Source organism: Botrytis byssoidea (assembly GCF_014898295.1).
Source record: "Botrytis byssoidea strain MUCL 94 chromosome Unknown BBYS_017, whole genome shotgun sequence".
In the NCBI taxonomy this organism is placed as follows: Eukaryota; Fungi; Ascomycota; class Leotiomycetes; order Helotiales; family Sclerotiniaceae; genus Botrytis; species Botrytis byssoidea.
In genome coordinates this window covers 247,588-263,513 of record NW_024065858.1, presented here as the reverse complement: position 1 = coordinate 263,513, position 15,926 = coordinate 247,588, and the positions used below count along the sequence as shown (strand labels likewise).

Genomic DNA, 15,926 nt, shown 5'->3' with positions numbered 1-15,926 from the left:
AGAAGATGGGCCCGCCTAAAAAAAGCAGCCCCTCGCACTAAGAAAATTAAATCTTTCCACACATGTAGATTTATAATTCTGATATCTGCATCTGTAAACCCCGAATTTCTCATCCGAGCAGAAGACAATAAACCCATTTCTCGACATTCCAAGTGATAAATAATACCGGCAATATGGCTAGAGGAAAGTGGATCGATAAGAAGAATGCGACACATTTTCAACTTGTCCATCGCCCTCAGAACGATCCGTTAATTCACGATGAATCTGCTTCGTCCATGGTCCTGAACCCCACCAGTGCACCCAATCCGAATAAAGTCAAGAAACTCGATGATTTAACCGCCGAGCTTGGTTCAGGTATTGCGCATGTCAGAGATAACGAAGGTGAAGCCGCAAACTATGGCGTGTACTACGACGATACCGAATATGATTATATGCAACATATGCGCGATTTGGGCCGTGGAGGGGGTGAATCAACTTTTGTCGAAGCTACTGGACCAAAAAATAAGAACAAGGGCAAGGGGAAGCAATCTTTGGAAGAGGCGCTTAAGAACGCAAGTTTGGAAGACAAGGCTGGAGCCGTTCTTGATGCTGAGATCTTACCATCCAAGAACCTCCGCAAGGTTACTTACCAAGCGCAACAAGATGTCCCTGATGCTTTAGCTGGTTTCCAACCCGATATGGATCCGAGATTAAGGGAGGTTTTGGAGGCTTTAGAAGACGAGGCTTATGTAGACGATGATGATGAAATTTTCGGAAAATTGGCAGAAGATGGCGAGGAATTAGATGAAGATGAATTCGATGAAACTTGGGATGATGAAGATGGATGGGAATCGGACGCCACGGCAAAGCCTACTCAAGAATACAAGGACGCACCTGCTACAACCCAAGATATCGACGATGACGAGCGAGAGGATCATGGCGATGGAGATTGGATGGCAAACTTCAGTAAATTCAAGAAGGATCAAAAGTCTAGTAAAGCTCAAGCTACGCCTTCACAAGCAGATTTGCAGTCATCTATATTTACTACCACAACAAATGGCGGAAGACGCAAGAAGAGAAAGGGTGCTTTGACTAATCCTTCCGCATACTCCATGACATCGTCTTCACTATTCAGAACCGAAGGCCTTACCACACTCGATCAGCGATTTGAGAAGATTGAGGAACAGTATAATGAGGACTTCGATGATATGGCGTCCGTCTCAATGGCTTCGTCTTCCGTTTCTACTGTAGAAGGTGATGTTCGTCAAGACTTCGATGGCATTCTGGATGATTTCCTGGGCACTCACTCCATGAGTGGTAAGAAGAACGTCAAGAAGATGAAATACCAAACTGGTATGGAGCAATTGGATGAGGTCAGAATGGGTCTTGGTCCAGCACGCTTCACCAGCTTCGGTAGTCGCGCCAGTCGTGCCAATCGTTCGCAAAGGGCGTAATGGTGAGGACATCTAAAAATAAGGAGTTGTGGGTTGGTATCTGGTTCACATGGTGCAGGGAGTTCAGGTAAAGGCTATGAAAAGTTAGGAATATCCCAAGGTTATGATGACATCTAAGAGTAAAAGCGGTATCATGGCGTACATTGGGGCCTTCGTCTAGGACTTGTCTTGGGCTACCATAGAATAGAAATATACATCTACATCTTTCAAAACCCACAGATTTACTTTTGACAGACCCCTAGTGATCTCCAGAATTTAACCACATTTATGACAGCGGAATATTTTTCAAATCCATTTCCAATCCCTAAAAATGCATCACTTCACTTTACTACCACGTGACTATCTTGGTAGGTATTGAAATGCAATTTCGTACTGCAAAAGAAAAAAGAATCACTGGTAGTGGTGGCTCTGGAACGGCAGAATCCCGACACTGCCGTATGAAGTTTAGTGTGTAGATAACCCTGTTCTCGGACTATAGATCTTTGAGCTTGCGATAGTTACAATTCAATAGGTACAGTCAATTGACAAGTGAAGAAGAAATTCAAAAATTGAAATTAAATTCACTAGAAGTAGATACAAACGATAATCTAAACACTCCTCTCCGCGTCCTCTCCCGCCTCTCCATGATCCATATCACGAACCATGCTGCTCAGTAGCAGTAACGCCAGAGGCGCACGAGGAAATTCCAAAAGTTCGCGAGGAGCAAGAGGTCGCGGACAGACGGGTCGAGGAGCTTCAAACAACTCCTCTGGTAAGCCCCATCCCACTTTCATGACATCCATCAAGATCACAAGCATTGACCGACAGTATCAATCTATATTGCGGGAAGTCCCATGCTAGAAATTAAAGATTCATCAACTCAAACATTCACATTACTATTATCATGAAAGAAACTCACACAAATTTGATCATTTAGCTACACCACCTCCTAGTGCGACAGCAACGACAGATCCATTCGAAAAAGCGCGACTCGAGAATGCTGCAAAGCGCGAACAGAGGGGCCAAAACGGGACTGCGACCAATACCAGAGGAAGAGGTTCATCGCGCGGAGGGCTACATAACAATAAACAGGTCCGATTCGCGACTCCACCAATTGAGGAACAACCCGGCCCTCCTGCCAACGCAACGCCTTCAAATATGAATGATTCTTTTGGATCCGGGACCGCCACGCTCTCGAACCCATTCTCATTTACTACAAATACCAATACCAATACAAATACTTCAACAAATGTCTTTGGGGCACCTACTGGACCTAAAAGCAATTCGTCCTCGCCATTTGCTCCTTCATCCAGCTCCAATTCTCCCAACACTAGTGTCTTCGGATCAGCAAGTGCGGCTCAGCCTACAGCTGTAAACCCATTTGCTTCTTCAAATTCTTTTGGCACCCCATCGAGTGGATCTACAACTCCTTTGTCTTCCCTGGTCAATTCTCAAACCCCGAGTACTCTGAAAGGAACGAGAGGCGCGACCTCAAAACAAGTCTCATTCGAGAAGAAGCCCGAGAAACCTGCCCCTCAAAATGCCTTGAAAAAGCCAGTCCAAGTGAATAATGGCTTTACAGATAAAAAGAGCAAAGCATTCAATCAGTCGAAGTCAGGATTCGAAAACACCTCATCCACGACGTCGGATATGGCCTCGTTTGCCTCAAGTAGTGAGCTAGCCACCAAGATCAACGCCCTTTTACAAAAAGAAAAAATCACTTCTCCACGATGCAATGCGAAAAATCCAGGGGATCCTCGCGAGAAGGCGGCTGTAAAAAGCTATTTAGATGAGCTTAAGAAGTACCGAGCACGCGTCCGCGCATCCCTCATCAAAGGCGGTTTCATCGACGATCCTCTCAAACCAAAGAAACTTAGTGAAGCTATAGATTTCAAAGGAACATGCGACCAGATGTGTCCAGAAGAAGAAATCATACGAAGAATTATCGAAGATGATGTCCAACGTGCCGAAAAGGAGCAAGCCCCCGATGGATCCATGCGCCCTTCGCCTCAGATGATGATCAAAAAGTTGGCTAGATCTGCCGCAGGAGAAGATGCACCACTTCCTCAAGATGTACGTTCGCCTGCTGCACTCAGACGAACACTCGATTATCTTATCGACATAGTTTTGGGGGAGGATGATAACCTGGCAGCTCAACATGAGTTCTTGTGGGATCGAACACGTGCAATACGTCGGGATTTCGTATTTCAATCTTCAATGAGCCCACCAGAATTGGCTGATCAAGTTTACTGCCTTGAAAAGATCACCCGGTTCCATGTTACTGCGTTACATCAGATGTCGAAGCCTGACGTTGCACCGGAGAACTTTGTGGAGCAGCAGGAGGTTGAACAACTCAGCAAGTCTCTCCTTTCGCTGATACATGCTTATGAGGATTGTAATTTGCAAAGTATACCTTGCGAGAATGAGGCCGAATTTAGGGCATACTATGTACTGCTTAACAGCAGCAATCCCGGGATCTTGGAGACGGTACAAAATTGGGGGTGGAAGTTTTGGGGAGAGTCGGAGCAAATTAAGATTGCCGTTGGCTTAGTTGAATGTTTACAAAATATCTGGAGCCCACGAGGCCCGCTACAACCATTTTCGGTATTGAACGTCGCTGAAAATGCCTTTTCTCGCTTCTTCACGATTTTGAAAGGGGCAAATGTGTCGTATACAATGGCCTGCTTCGCTGAGATGCACTTCAACGAAGTTCGGAAGAACGCATTAAAGACAATATTATCGGCCTACCAGCGACAGCGTGATCAGCCAAAGGACTGGAATATTGCCAAACTGAATCAATACTTGCACTTCGATGATCCATGGGAAATAGTTGACTTTGGCGAAGCTTATAGCCTCCGATTCGACGATCTTGATGATGATCCTTGCTTATCATTAGCCTTGGATAATCAAGTTGTTGATCCATTTCCTCCGATCAAGCAGCCCCATTCCGTGGAAGTTGTCGAGCGAAAACGCACTGGTCACACTCTCACAGAGGTGATCGATACGACTGTGTACGAAAGGGTGTCGGCAACGACGACTCAGGGTGAAGAATCAAGTTCCGACGATGGACTGTTCGTGAAGAACAACATAGGGGGACATGTCAACGTGGGGGACGTGAACTCATTCTCACCAGCAAATACATTTTCTCAATCGCCGGAGTCCATCGGCTTCCCAGTGGTACAAACGCCACCTCAGCAGGCTTTTGCGACGTCTCCAGCTACCCCGTTATTCGGCTTTCCATTTGCAAGCCATGCAGATACCGCCCAATCCGTTACTAAACCCTCGTCAGAGAAGCCGAAAGATGCAAACGCTCCCTCTAGCTTATTCGCCCCACCAGCTCCGGTCGCTGCATCTACTCCATTCGCTTCGCATAATCCCTTTGCAGCCACACCAACGAATACTCCGCCGCCCCAATCTAAGACTGCAGAGCCACCGAAGTTCACTTGGCCGTCAGATAATGGAGCATCTCCGATACTACCACAAGCTTCTACAGATTCACCAAAATTCAGTTGGCCTTCAGACAATCCAGCCTCTTCAACCCTATCCCAAACAACTCCCATAGAAAGTCCGAAACTTTCTCAATCATCTGCAATCAAAACTTTTACTCCTCCAGCTCCAGCCCCAGCTCCAGCCCCGCAGATCACTGAGCCCAAAGTCAATGACTGGAGTTCAAGTCTTAAACCTGTACCTCAATCCATGTCGTCCAAACCGGTAGCACAGTCTTCTACATCTGAAACTGCGAAGGCCACTTCATCTGTCCCAGTACCACAGCCAGATCTCAATAATTTGTTTAAACCTGCCGCGAAAGAAACTCCACAGCCTGTTATTAACATACCCGCACCTGAAGTCTCCCCACTAGACAATTTCGCAAAATGGATTGCCCTCGGCGAGGACGGAATCGTTGAGCAATTCATGACATATACCGTCCAGAACTTAGTACAAGAAACGATGGAAAATTTCATGAAAGATGAGGCCAAGAAAGCAAGAAAGGAGGCTAAGCGAATTGCCGAAGAAGAGGAGGAATTGGCACGAAAGGAAGCCGATGAGTTCAGACGAAACGCAGTAGCCGTGAAATATTTTAATATGTGGCGGGTCAACGCCCATATTCTATGGGTACGCCGACAGGGGAGCAAAGCTAGAAGAGCTCGGATAGAACATGCCGAAAGCATGAGAGCCTCCAGGGCTGCACTTTCGGAAAACGTTGTTGACGACTTTAGAGTTTCCATTTCAAAGGGTAAAAAGCGAGTGAAAAACAGTCCTTCCAAAGGTCGACGCCCAAGCCTGGGGAGTCTCTTGGAAGGAAGTGGGGTTCTTGAAGGTGTACACAACCCACAGTACGAGATACAAGAAATTGTGTACAATGGACATACCGAACATGGCAACAAACGATTCAAGTCTTCTGTATCTTCTATCGCGTCGGATTCGAGTTCGAACACGCATACACGCAGCCAGTATGATAATCCTTTGCAACGTTCACTACTCTCAGACCCTTCTTTCCTGAATGGAGGATCTCGAATTCATCTTTTGCCCACTTATCAAGCAGAAAACGAGACTCGATCACAACTTAGTGGCGTACAAACGGATTATTTCCGATTGAAGGCCAGAGGCATTACCACTCTTCCTAATGGGACGCCTCTCGCTACTTCTGTAGCGAAGGACCCTTTGCGCCAAAAAGAATCTTTCGAAGGTAGTGCTAAGCCCATTAGACTTCGAAGACCGATGATACCAAAAGAGAAATCAATACCAAGAAGCAGCCCCGCTAGGGAATCTGCTCAACAATTACTTCTCCCTGCACCAGCTGGCGATGACGATATTCAGCGTCTGAAAGAGCGAGCTAGAGCCGTTATGGCAGTCGATACCGGAACAAAGCGTGGGTTGGTTGATGATGATGATGAACTGTTTGAGAGAGCAAAGAGAATTAGAGAAAGGATGGATAAAGATTCAGAGTGGCTAAGGAGAGAAGTTGATAGGTATTCTGAAAGTAGAAGTGCGTCATGGTCATAGATGTAAAAAATAGCATTTTTGGGCGTTTTAGTAGCAAGGCGGTTCTTGTGAGGGCATTCAAAGGAAGGAGTTTGGAAGCTAAACTTTGCATCTATGGTAGGCGTTATAAGGATTTTATAGGATGAGATTGATGATACCTGGGTACCTTTTTGGCATTAACAGGATGTCACACAAAGAGAGGTTGGATGAGATCAGGCAGAATACAATATCAATTTTCATCTGATGATGAATGTTCTCCTATATGGTTTCCTTGATGATATATGCTGATATTAAGGATTCTACGTAGACAACCCTCATAATCAAGCCAAAACAAAAAAACAATTGGTTAAAATTGGTCAATAGAAACATCGTGTTCTTGAAATTTCATTTGTCAGTTTATACTCACGTGATTCCGGGAGCTTTACCTTGTCCGAACTAGCTTCCTCCACCAAAATTTCTCGTCGGTAAATTTTCTAGAGCTTGAAATCTTCGAGGGAAAGTGAAAAATCTCCAACCACCTCGACAGCGACCACAAAACATCGGATATTGTAGATTCGTCAATTACCTTTATCCAAGATGGCGCTTGTATCGACAAAGAAAGACCAAGAGGTCGATTACACAATCAAGCCGGAAGCTTTAACTCCAGCCGTTGACACCAGCAGCTGGCCATTATTGTTGAAGAACTATAACAACTGTATGTTTGAAGATATTTGAGCAATTGAAACATTTCTGACATTGTTTAGTACTTGTCCGCACTGGACACTTCACCCCAATCCCCAATGGCTGCACTCCGCTGAAGAGAGACCTCAAGTCCTACATCAGCTCTGGTGTAATTAACCTCGATAAACCCTCGAACCCTTCCAGTCACGAAGTTGTAGCTTGGGTTAAGCGCATGTTAAGGTATGCATTCACCGATGCGCGTCAAATTGCGACGAAAGCTAATTGTTGCAAACTTTAGAGTTGAGAAGACCGGTCACAGTGGTACCCTCGATCCAAAGGTTACCGGATGTTTGATTGTCTGTATTGATCGCGCAACAAGACTCGTAAAATCGCAACAAGGTGCAGGAAAGGAGTACGTCTGTGTTATCAGATTACACGACAAACTTCCAGGCGGAGAAGCTCAATTTGCGCGCGCCCTAGAGACCTTAACTGGTGCTCTCTTCCAGCGTCCTCCTCTCATTTCCGCTGTCAAGCGTCAACTTCGTATCAGAACAATCCACGAGAGCAAACTTTATGAATTCGATAATGACAGACATTTGGGTGTTTTCTGGGTTAGTTGCGAAGCCGGTACATATATCCGTACCCTCTGTGTCCATCTTGGATTGTTGTTGGGTGTTGGTGCACACATGCAAGAGTTGAGGAGAGTACGAAGTGGTGCCATGGATGAGACTAAGGATATGGTCACTCTCCATGATGTTTTGGATGCTCAATGGATGCAAGACAACGCACGCGACGAGGCATACTTGAGAAAGGTTATTCAACCATTGGAGACCCTTCTCACTACTTACAAGAGAATTGTTGTAAAGGATAGCGCAGTCAATGCTGTCTGTTACGGTGCCAAGTTGATGATTCCTGGATTGTTGAGATACGGTATGTTTGTCAAAAAAATTCTTCCCCCAACCCGCAATGATTAGACACGAGTTTCATGCACCACTCATATAGCCTTCGGGTCGTTGATGAGGAACAAACCACTTTTGAGAATGAGCAATGCGATACACTCCCATATTTTGAGATTTCAAATAAAGAGGATTCACGCTAATCAATTTTACAGAGGCCGATATTGAGGTTCATGAGGAGGTCGTCCTTATGACCACCAAGGGAGAAGCTATCGCTCTTGGCATCGCACAAATGTCCACCGTTGAACTCTCATCTTGCGATCACGGCGTTGTTGCCAAGGTCAAGCGTTGTATTATGGAACGTGATCTCTACCCACGCAGATGGGGAATGGGACCAGTAGCAATCGAGAAGAAGAAGATGAAGACTGAGGGCAAGCTCGATAAATATGGAAGACCAAATGAAGCAACCCCAGCCAAGTGGAACAACGAATACAAGGATTTCAACGCTCCTCCTGAAGAAGGAGCTATCGCTATCCACCCAAAACCTGAAGTAGTTACCGCTGCCGCTGCTCCAGCCCTTGCACCAATCGATGGAAACGCTGCTGAGGATGATGAAGAGAAGAGCGATAAAAAGAGAAAGAGACATGATGGAGAGACAGCCGAAGAGAAAGCTGAGCGCAAGCGCAAGAAGAAGGAGAAGAAGGCTAAGAGGGAATCAAAGAAATCCGCCGCAGGCAGTTCTGATAGCGAGTAAAGTCGAAAAGTAAAATTTTCACTTAGCTCATTGTCATGATTGGATCTCGGTGTAGATTTCCTCTTTTCCTTTTTCTCTGTTTCCTTGTTTCTTACGGTGGGGATGAGAATTGGCGTTGATCAATGAATATTACTGTCTCTTTATGTGTGCAACGAATGCAGCATAGCTTTTGTATCATACTTGCAGGGGTTCTTTTTTGCAGGCAGGGTAGTTATAAAAGAATTCATCAAATAGGAAAATTGAATAAAAGTATAGTTAACACTATATTGCACGTTACATATTGATGCTTGGTGATATGTTGTTCTTTTGAATATCGGCGTGTATGATGCATCAAGTCTACAAGGGAAGCAAGCAGTAACAACATAACGATTACGCTGTATAGTACTCATATTTACACGTCATCTCCTCAAACCACTTGATTCTCATATAGTCTATACTATAGAAAATCCCGCCTCACCTCTTCATCTACACTACACAAAAATAGTTTACTTCTCAAAACACAAGATACACTTTCAGCTCTCCTTGTCTCATCTATCACTCATATCAAATATCCGAGTTTCCTTCCCCGCGCTGCCCTCTCCCCATTTTTCATCTCCCACCACAATGCAAATCCGAGGGCTATTTGTATATAGACCTAGGTGTGCATCCGGAGATAGGATGGCATCATCTCTTCATTCTTTTCGGGTGATAAAATACAAGTTCAAGCATAGGTTTGATAACTTTAGTCTTGGGTCATATACACCTCCTGGATTATCTATACTCATACATCACAAATCGAGGATGGCTTTGTAGTCTGCAGTCTGGAAGTTCAGTGATGTGTTTCATATCAATATCAATATCAATACTTATACCAATCTCCATGTCTATGTCTCCATCTATAGCATACTATAACCAAGATCCGCAAAATCCGAATATAAATTCGAAATTACTTTCCTAACTCAAGATGTCGAGAAGAGTTCTTTTCGTAAGCTACGGAGCAGTCTTCGAGTGTGTTTGAGAGTATTGGTTTATGTAGATAGATGTACTTTACGTGCTTTACGTGTTTTGGAGTGAGGTGGTGATATTTATAAACAGAATATAAATGTAAGACGAGATTTAATTTCAATTCAGATGCTGATACTGCTTTACCTTTGTAAGATGTTCGTTCTTTACTCTCTTTTCTTGAGTTTGATGATAATCTTGTTTTTGGAGATTTTATATATAATCTCATTCATACTTGATCTCATACTTGATCCCACATATAAACCACCAAATAGCAAAACATAAATCACAACCTACTAACACACCTACACCATACCCCTCTCCCCTATCACCCCCCTCTCCCCCACCAAGAAACCACACAAGTCACACAATCTCTCGAATCCCCCATCCTATATCCTTTTTCTCATACCGTGTACGAGTATATTAAAGACATCACTCCGCACATCGAGCAACTCAGAGTTACGAAACTGAAATATCATTATTGTTACTACTATAGCAGTATTGGTAATATGATATCTACTCCATATCACATTATATCACTGACTAATTTATACAAGCTACATCCCACCAACCCGAACTGAAGAATCTCAGGGTATATCTCACAATATATACCCATATACCATATATATTTGTATATATATCAAAATGCAACAAGAATATCCAGATATCAGAAAGAAAGAAAGAAAGAAAGAAAGAAAGAAAGAAAGAAACTTGAATTTCAAGATTCGATCGAGATAGATGGATTAACCGGGATTTTCTAGTGTTCATCCATTAATTCATTCATTCATAATTTACCCTGTAGCTTTTGAAAGGAAGGGAAGTGGTGATGGGTTATTGTGGGTTTGAAGTGCCATATGGTGGTGGTGGTGGTGTGACGGTCTGTTGGGTGTTGAGGATGTGATATGGGGATGGTATTGGTATTGATAGTACTGATAAGATGATATGGATATCGAACGATTGTTTCACTTTGTCTTTATAGATACGATAACGTGGAACAAACGCGAGTAGACTAGCATGAACACTGCTACTTAGCCAGTGATCCAATCTTTAATCTCCAAGTTAAATCGCACGGCACACCATTAGCATTTGGTTTACTTCCAACATCCCATCATGACATATAGCTCAGCAGAAGAAGACTTAAAACACCATGATGAATCAACTTCCTCATATATTCATTCCACTCACAACCAACCCTAAGCCTTAAAAGCACTAACAATACTAATAACATCCTCATCCGCCACAAAATGACCTAATCCCACTCTCTGCGGCACATGTCTCGCGCTGGCACCCCAGACCAACGCATATTTAAAAGTATCCTTTAGGGTCCTATGAATCTGATCACAGACATCTTCAATCCTCGATCCACTCCTTACAATCAACGCTTCTGAGAAATCCGGATCCACTCCCTTCCTCTTTGTATAGATACGAATGAGTTTTAGTTCTTCCCAGCAGCGATCAACAACATCGCGAATGCCAAGATCCATTTCGCAAGACATGACGACGGTGTGAGGTTCCCGTGCGAGTTTGTCAAGGAAATCAAGGGATACGCTGTCGATCTTGTTGTAGACGTATAGACATTTGATGTATTTGCGATGATCCTTCATGATTACGTCGATGAAGTCGTCAACGGTGCAGTATTCGTCTCGGATCAGAACCTCGCAGTTGAGAATTTTGTAGTCTCGGAGAATGTTGTAGATCATCTTCTGATCGATATATTTAGGTGGTGTTTGAAAGGTGATTTTCATGCCGCCGGCGGCTTTAGGTTTGAGGTAGATGTTTCTGGACGTGTTAGCCTATAAATCGATCACGACGTATTTCTTAGTATAGACAAAGAAATGGAAAGAAACATACGGTGGTTCCCTATTCAATCTAATCCCCACAGCCTCCAATTCCGCTTCCAACAACGCTCTCTGCTCCGCCTTCTTGGTAGCATCCAAAACCATCAAGATCAAATCACTCGTCTTCGCCGCACTAATAACCTGTCTTCCTCTACCCTTTCCCTCAGCAGCCCCCTCAATAATACCGGGCAAATCCAAAATCTGAATCTCCGCCCCACCGTATTCCAACACACCAGGAATGGCCGTAAGCGTTGTAAACGAATAAGCGGCCACTACCGACTTCGTCTTGGTAATCTTGGACAAGAAAGTCGATTTTCCAACAGACGGGAAGCCCACTAGGGCAATTCGCGCATCTCCGGATTTGGATACGTCGAAACCTGTACCACCTGCTCCTCCAGCTCCCGGACCGGGCTCGAGAAGTTGTGCGCGATAACGAGCGAGTTTTCTGGATGGCGAGGTGAGTAAGAAGAATCATCTATCGGGAAACCCCGAAAAGAAAGAGAACAAACAAACCCTTTGAGAAGTCCAAGATGATATTCTAAAAGCAGATCAGATCAGTTATGATCACGTGCTACCGATCCTTCTAAATAGTACATACCAGTCGCCTTATTTTCTATTCTCACCGTTAGTACATATTCCCCAGATGCTATCCACCTCTCCAATCATCACATATGCACCGCAAAACCTCGAGATTCATCCAACTTACTCTGCGTCCTCCTCATCTCATCCTCAATCCTTTCACAACATTAGTATTCTTCACCCACAACTCATCGCACCCCACAACTTCATTCCCAACACCAGAAAACTCACTCCTTGATCTTTTCCGTAATATTAACCATCTTGACGGTTTTGAGCTCTACAAGCCAGTACAACCTGCAATATCAAAGAAGCGCGTACGAGAAGATTCCAACTTGTGATTTTTTGAGGTTCTCGTTTGGGCACCCAAAAGCGGTGGGAGATGGCAAACACGACCAATTTTTCCGAGAGCTTGTTCGACACGGCCGGGAATAATGTCCAGAATCTGCTCTTATTCCCAGTCGATGGAAATTTTAACAATTTTGTCCCTAAAATGCGAGATGTAAATTAGAAAAGTGAACAATTTTTCAGATATGCAACAAAACTATTTCTACCGATGTTGACCCGCATAACACGTGATTACCCCTCCTCAAAACGTGGAAGCTTCCAAACAGATTCTTGACAAATGATACTCGAGTATTTTCACTCATTCATTTAAACATTCCTTTTCATCAATTTGTTTGCAGAATTACTGATCAGAATACATCATTTTCATTTCATCGTGCAATTCTTGAGGTAAACCTTTTCTTTCAATCTATCTATTTTATCTTCTCATCTATCCATTAAGTAGAGTTTCTTTACTCTTCCCTTTTTCCTCCATCAGAGCCATCCATCCATTATTGATTTACCATCACCCCTTTAAGACAGGAGTTCCAGTGACCCATTATAGCCAAAGAAAACGAAAGAAATGCAAAACCATCGCTTAGCTACGCCATGCCATTATACAATCCATCAATCAACCAATCTATAACCGTCTTCGCATCGACACCCTCCTCTACCTCCTATCAGCCCTTTTCACATCTCTTTCATCACTCCTTACCATGTCCCTGAAAACTCCCTGTTCCAGCATCCCCCACCCAGGAACCCATCTGCACCAACCCCACCAAGCCCCCTGGCCTGTAACCGCCGCCACAAAATTAGTTACGACAAAGCCCTCATTTATCTTTGTAGCTTCAATCCTATCATTGAGCAAACTAAAGCAATGATTTAGGCGCCAAATTCTTCTGTCCTACAGTCGATTTCAAGCCTGAGGTTTGGATAGCTAATGTTGGATCGTACATTCTTCCTACAATCCACTTATCGAGTTGCTCATCACTCATACCACGAATAGCAGGTTCACGGTCGAAGTTGAATTGTTGAGCTGCGCGGATTACTTGACGAGCAACAATAATACTTACTTCGCGAATGCGGCTGAGTTCAGGATAGAGACGACCAGCGGAAATTTCGGAAGGTGTGAGGGAGGTGCTCAGGGCTTCGGCTGAGGCGTAGATCTATGGGATCATTGATTAGTTATATTGGGATTAATAAGAAAGGACATGTAGATTGAACATACCATTTCTTGATTGATGCATGATGCTTTGCTTAGAATTGATCCAAGTCCGATACCAGGGAATACATACATATTGCTAGAATCTCATTAGATTTCAAACACAGCAATACGGCACACGGGAAAACCTACTTTCCTTGTCCAGCAGAATATGTTTTTCCATCTTGAACATAATCTGGGAATGGACTTCCGCTAGCAAACAAAGCTCTACAATCAGTCCATTTCATGGCTTCCTCGAATGTACATTCAGCTTGACTAGAAGGATTAGATAGTGGAAAGATGATCGGATTCTTGTTCAATTGAGCCATTTTTCTGACAATTGATTCATCGAAGATTCCTCGGATGGTGGATAATCCCATCAAGATTGTGGGCTTAACATATTCAACCACTTCTGGAAGGGTTTTGTATTGTTTCCCTTCGTTGTCATCACGAGCAAAGTAGACTTTGTGGTCAGCCAACTTATCACCTCTATCGGTTGTGATCAGACCCTATAGAGATTAGCTTTTGACTTCAAGCAAGAACAGCAAAATGTTTACCTTAGTATCAACAAACCAGAAGCAACGACGTGCCTCATCTTCCGTCAATCCCTCTTTTCGGAAGAATTCCACAATTTGTTGAGCAACACCTACACCAGCACTACCTGCGCCCATGAAAACGGCTCTTTGGTCTTTGACAGGAATGCCTGTTCGACGTAAAGCATTAATGATACCTGCCAAAATGACTGCACCAGTACCCTGAATATCATCATTGAAACAAGGATACCTGTTTTGGTACTTTGCGAGAGATGGGAAAGGATTTTTGAAATCCTCATATTGAACGATGATCCTGTTCATGAGTTAGTCAATTGTTATTCCCGCTGAAATCATTTGAAGCATACCCAGGCCACATCTTGTTTAAAGCCACCATCAACTCCTCCATAAACTCAGCTTCCTCTTTAGTAGAAACCCTCTTCATACGGTTTCCCATATACAATGGATCTTTAAGAAACTTCTCATTGTTGGTACCAAGATCCAGGGTAATTGGTAAGGTTTTGGAAGGATGAATACCGGCACACCCAGTATATAATGACAATTTACCAACTGGAATACCCATACCATTAACACCCAAATCACCCAAACCAAGAATGCGAGAACCATCAGTGACAACCGTCATCTCGACTTCTGAATGACGCCAATTACCGAGGATTTCTTCTAGATTTCCTCGATCATGGTAGGAGAGATATAAACCTATCAATGTCAATTTTGATATTGGAGTTTGGGAAGAATATGAAATACCTTCGGGTTGTTGGTAAATCTCTGACCATCTCAAACATGCTTCTCCTACCGTCGGTGTGTATATCAAAGGCGTGATATCCTACACATAATTGTCAACGCCGATTCCAAATATTTCACTTGTATCTCATCTCCCCATTCCCTCACCCCCTCACTCTCTCACCCCCAAATCATCAAAATAAAAACATACCGTCAAATTCTCTTGCACCAATCGATAAAATAAATGCACATTATTATTTCTTAAATTACTGAGATACATATATTTATCAATAGGAGTCTTCTTGGCGTTTAACTGTTGAAGACCTTGTATCAAATCAGCATATTATCTCCAAATAAACCACCCATCCTCTAAAATGGAGAACCAGATTGCGTTCATCCTCAAAATACTCACATCTTGTCGTCTGAAGCTTATGACTTTCCACACTAGGAGGAACGAGACCTAATGTTTTATTCTTTCTTCTCATCTCTATTGAATGTGAGGTATCGGGATAAATACTATACGAATTCCATCATTAATACATTCTCTTCGTCAAGAACCCATCTATAATCCCCAAAACATCTTCAATCCAACCTTCCCATCCAATTCCCTTCAAATAAACAAAAAAAGGAGAAAGAAACTCGTGACTCACGGATGATCGAATTTATTCATATTGACAATATTTTCCTGCGAATATCTCTTATCCAAAGTCGCAGTATTTGGAGCTGTAGAATCAACGATTGATTTATAGGATCTAGGTATTTTCGTATTCAAGTGATGATTCGCAATCTCCTCAAAATCTCGCACGTCTTCACTCTCTGGTTTTGTAGCTGCTCCGGAAGCTGTCGATTGGGATCGATTCACAATCATGGGGAAGGAGCATAGCCTTGTTCCACGGGTAACCTTATGGCTATGGCTCAGAGACTGAACCCTGGAAAATCGTAAGCCTCGGTACATTTCGTCCGTTTGCCTAGGTAATGTTGGTTCCAGATTTACAGAGTAAGAAATGATTGGAGTTTTCCTTGAGGATGG

General features: G+C 43.5%; 5 protein-coding genes across 5 annotated transcripts; 3 read left to right on the top strand and 2 right to left on the bottom strand.

Annotated features, from left to right (window-relative positions):
- Positions 1-173: 173 nt before the first annotated feature.
- On the top strand, positions 174-1,433 carry EAE97_008148 (uncharacterized protein; the record flags this gene model as incomplete). The annotated part of the gene is made up of 1 exon (XM_038878662.1): positions 174-1,433. The coding sequence occupies one exon, from the start codon at positions 174-176 to the stop codon at positions 1,431-1,433; it is 1,260 nt and encodes a 419-aa protein (XP_038730342.1).
- Positions 1,434-2,075: 642 nt separating this feature from the next.
- On the top strand, positions 2,076-6,416 carry EAE97_008147 (uncharacterized protein; the record flags this gene model as incomplete). The annotated part of the gene is made up of 2 exons (XM_038878661.1): positions 2,076-2,184; positions 2,350-6,416. The coding sequence occupies 2 exons, from the start codon at positions 2,076-2,078 to the stop codon at positions 6,414-6,416; spliced, it is 4,176 nt and encodes a 1,391-aa protein (XP_038730341.1).
- Positions 6,417-6,864: 448 nt separating this feature from the next.
- EAE97_008146 (uncharacterized protein) lies at positions 6,865-8,979 on the top strand. The gene is made up of 4 exons (XM_038878660.1): positions 6,865-7,089; positions 7,139-7,295; positions 7,354-7,985; positions 8,167-8,979. Exons 1-4 carry the CDS (start codon positions 6,972-6,974, stop codon positions 8,703-8,705), a joined length of 1,446 nt encoding a protein of 481 aa, XP_038730340.1. The 5' UTR covers positions 6,865-6,971; the 3' UTR covers positions 8,706-8,979.
- Positions 8,980-10,879: 1,900 nt separating this feature from the next.
- EAE97_008145 (uncharacterized protein) lies at positions 10,880-12,363 on the bottom strand (the record flags this gene model as incomplete). Its single annotated transcript, XM_038878659.1, has 6 exons — positions 10,880-11,465; positions 11,538-11,969; positions 12,038-12,062; positions 12,123-12,137; positions 12,231-12,259; positions 12,335-12,363. 6 exons carry the CDS (start codon positions 12,361-12,363, stop codon positions 10,880-10,882), a joined length of 1,116 nt encoding a protein of 371 aa, XP_038730339.1.
- Positions 12,364-13,293: 930 nt separating this feature from the next.
- EAE97_008144 (uncharacterized protein) lies at positions 13,294-15,851 on the bottom strand (the record flags this gene model as incomplete). The annotated part of the gene is made up of 9 exons (XM_038878658.1): positions 13,294-13,590; positions 13,653-13,725; positions 13,779-14,134; positions 14,183-14,471; positions 14,524-14,872; positions 14,921-14,999; positions 15,108-15,220; positions 15,309-15,412; positions 15,547-15,851. The coding sequence occupies 9 exons, from the start codon at positions 15,849-15,851 to the stop codon at positions 13,294-13,296; spliced, it is 1,965 nt and encodes a 654-aa protein (XP_038730338.1).
- Positions 15,852-15,926: the final 75 nt, after the last annotated feature.

What these genes read in the sequence shown, in the direction of transcription:
- EAE97_008146 (XM_038878660.1), top strand. Translation starts at nt 6,972, where the DNA reads ATGGCGCTTGTATCGACAAAGAAAGACCAAGAGGTCGATTACACAATC. An exon ending in TGGGTTAAGCGCATGTTAAG is followed by an intron (nt 7,296 to 7,353) that starts GTATGCATTCAC and finishes TGCAAACTTTAG; the next exon opens with AGTTGAGAAGACCGGTCACA. An exon ending in TCCTGGATTGTTGAGATACG is followed by an intron (nt 7,986 to 8,166) that starts GTATGTTTGTCA and finishes TCAATTTTACAG; the next exon opens with AGGCCGATATTGAGGTTCAT.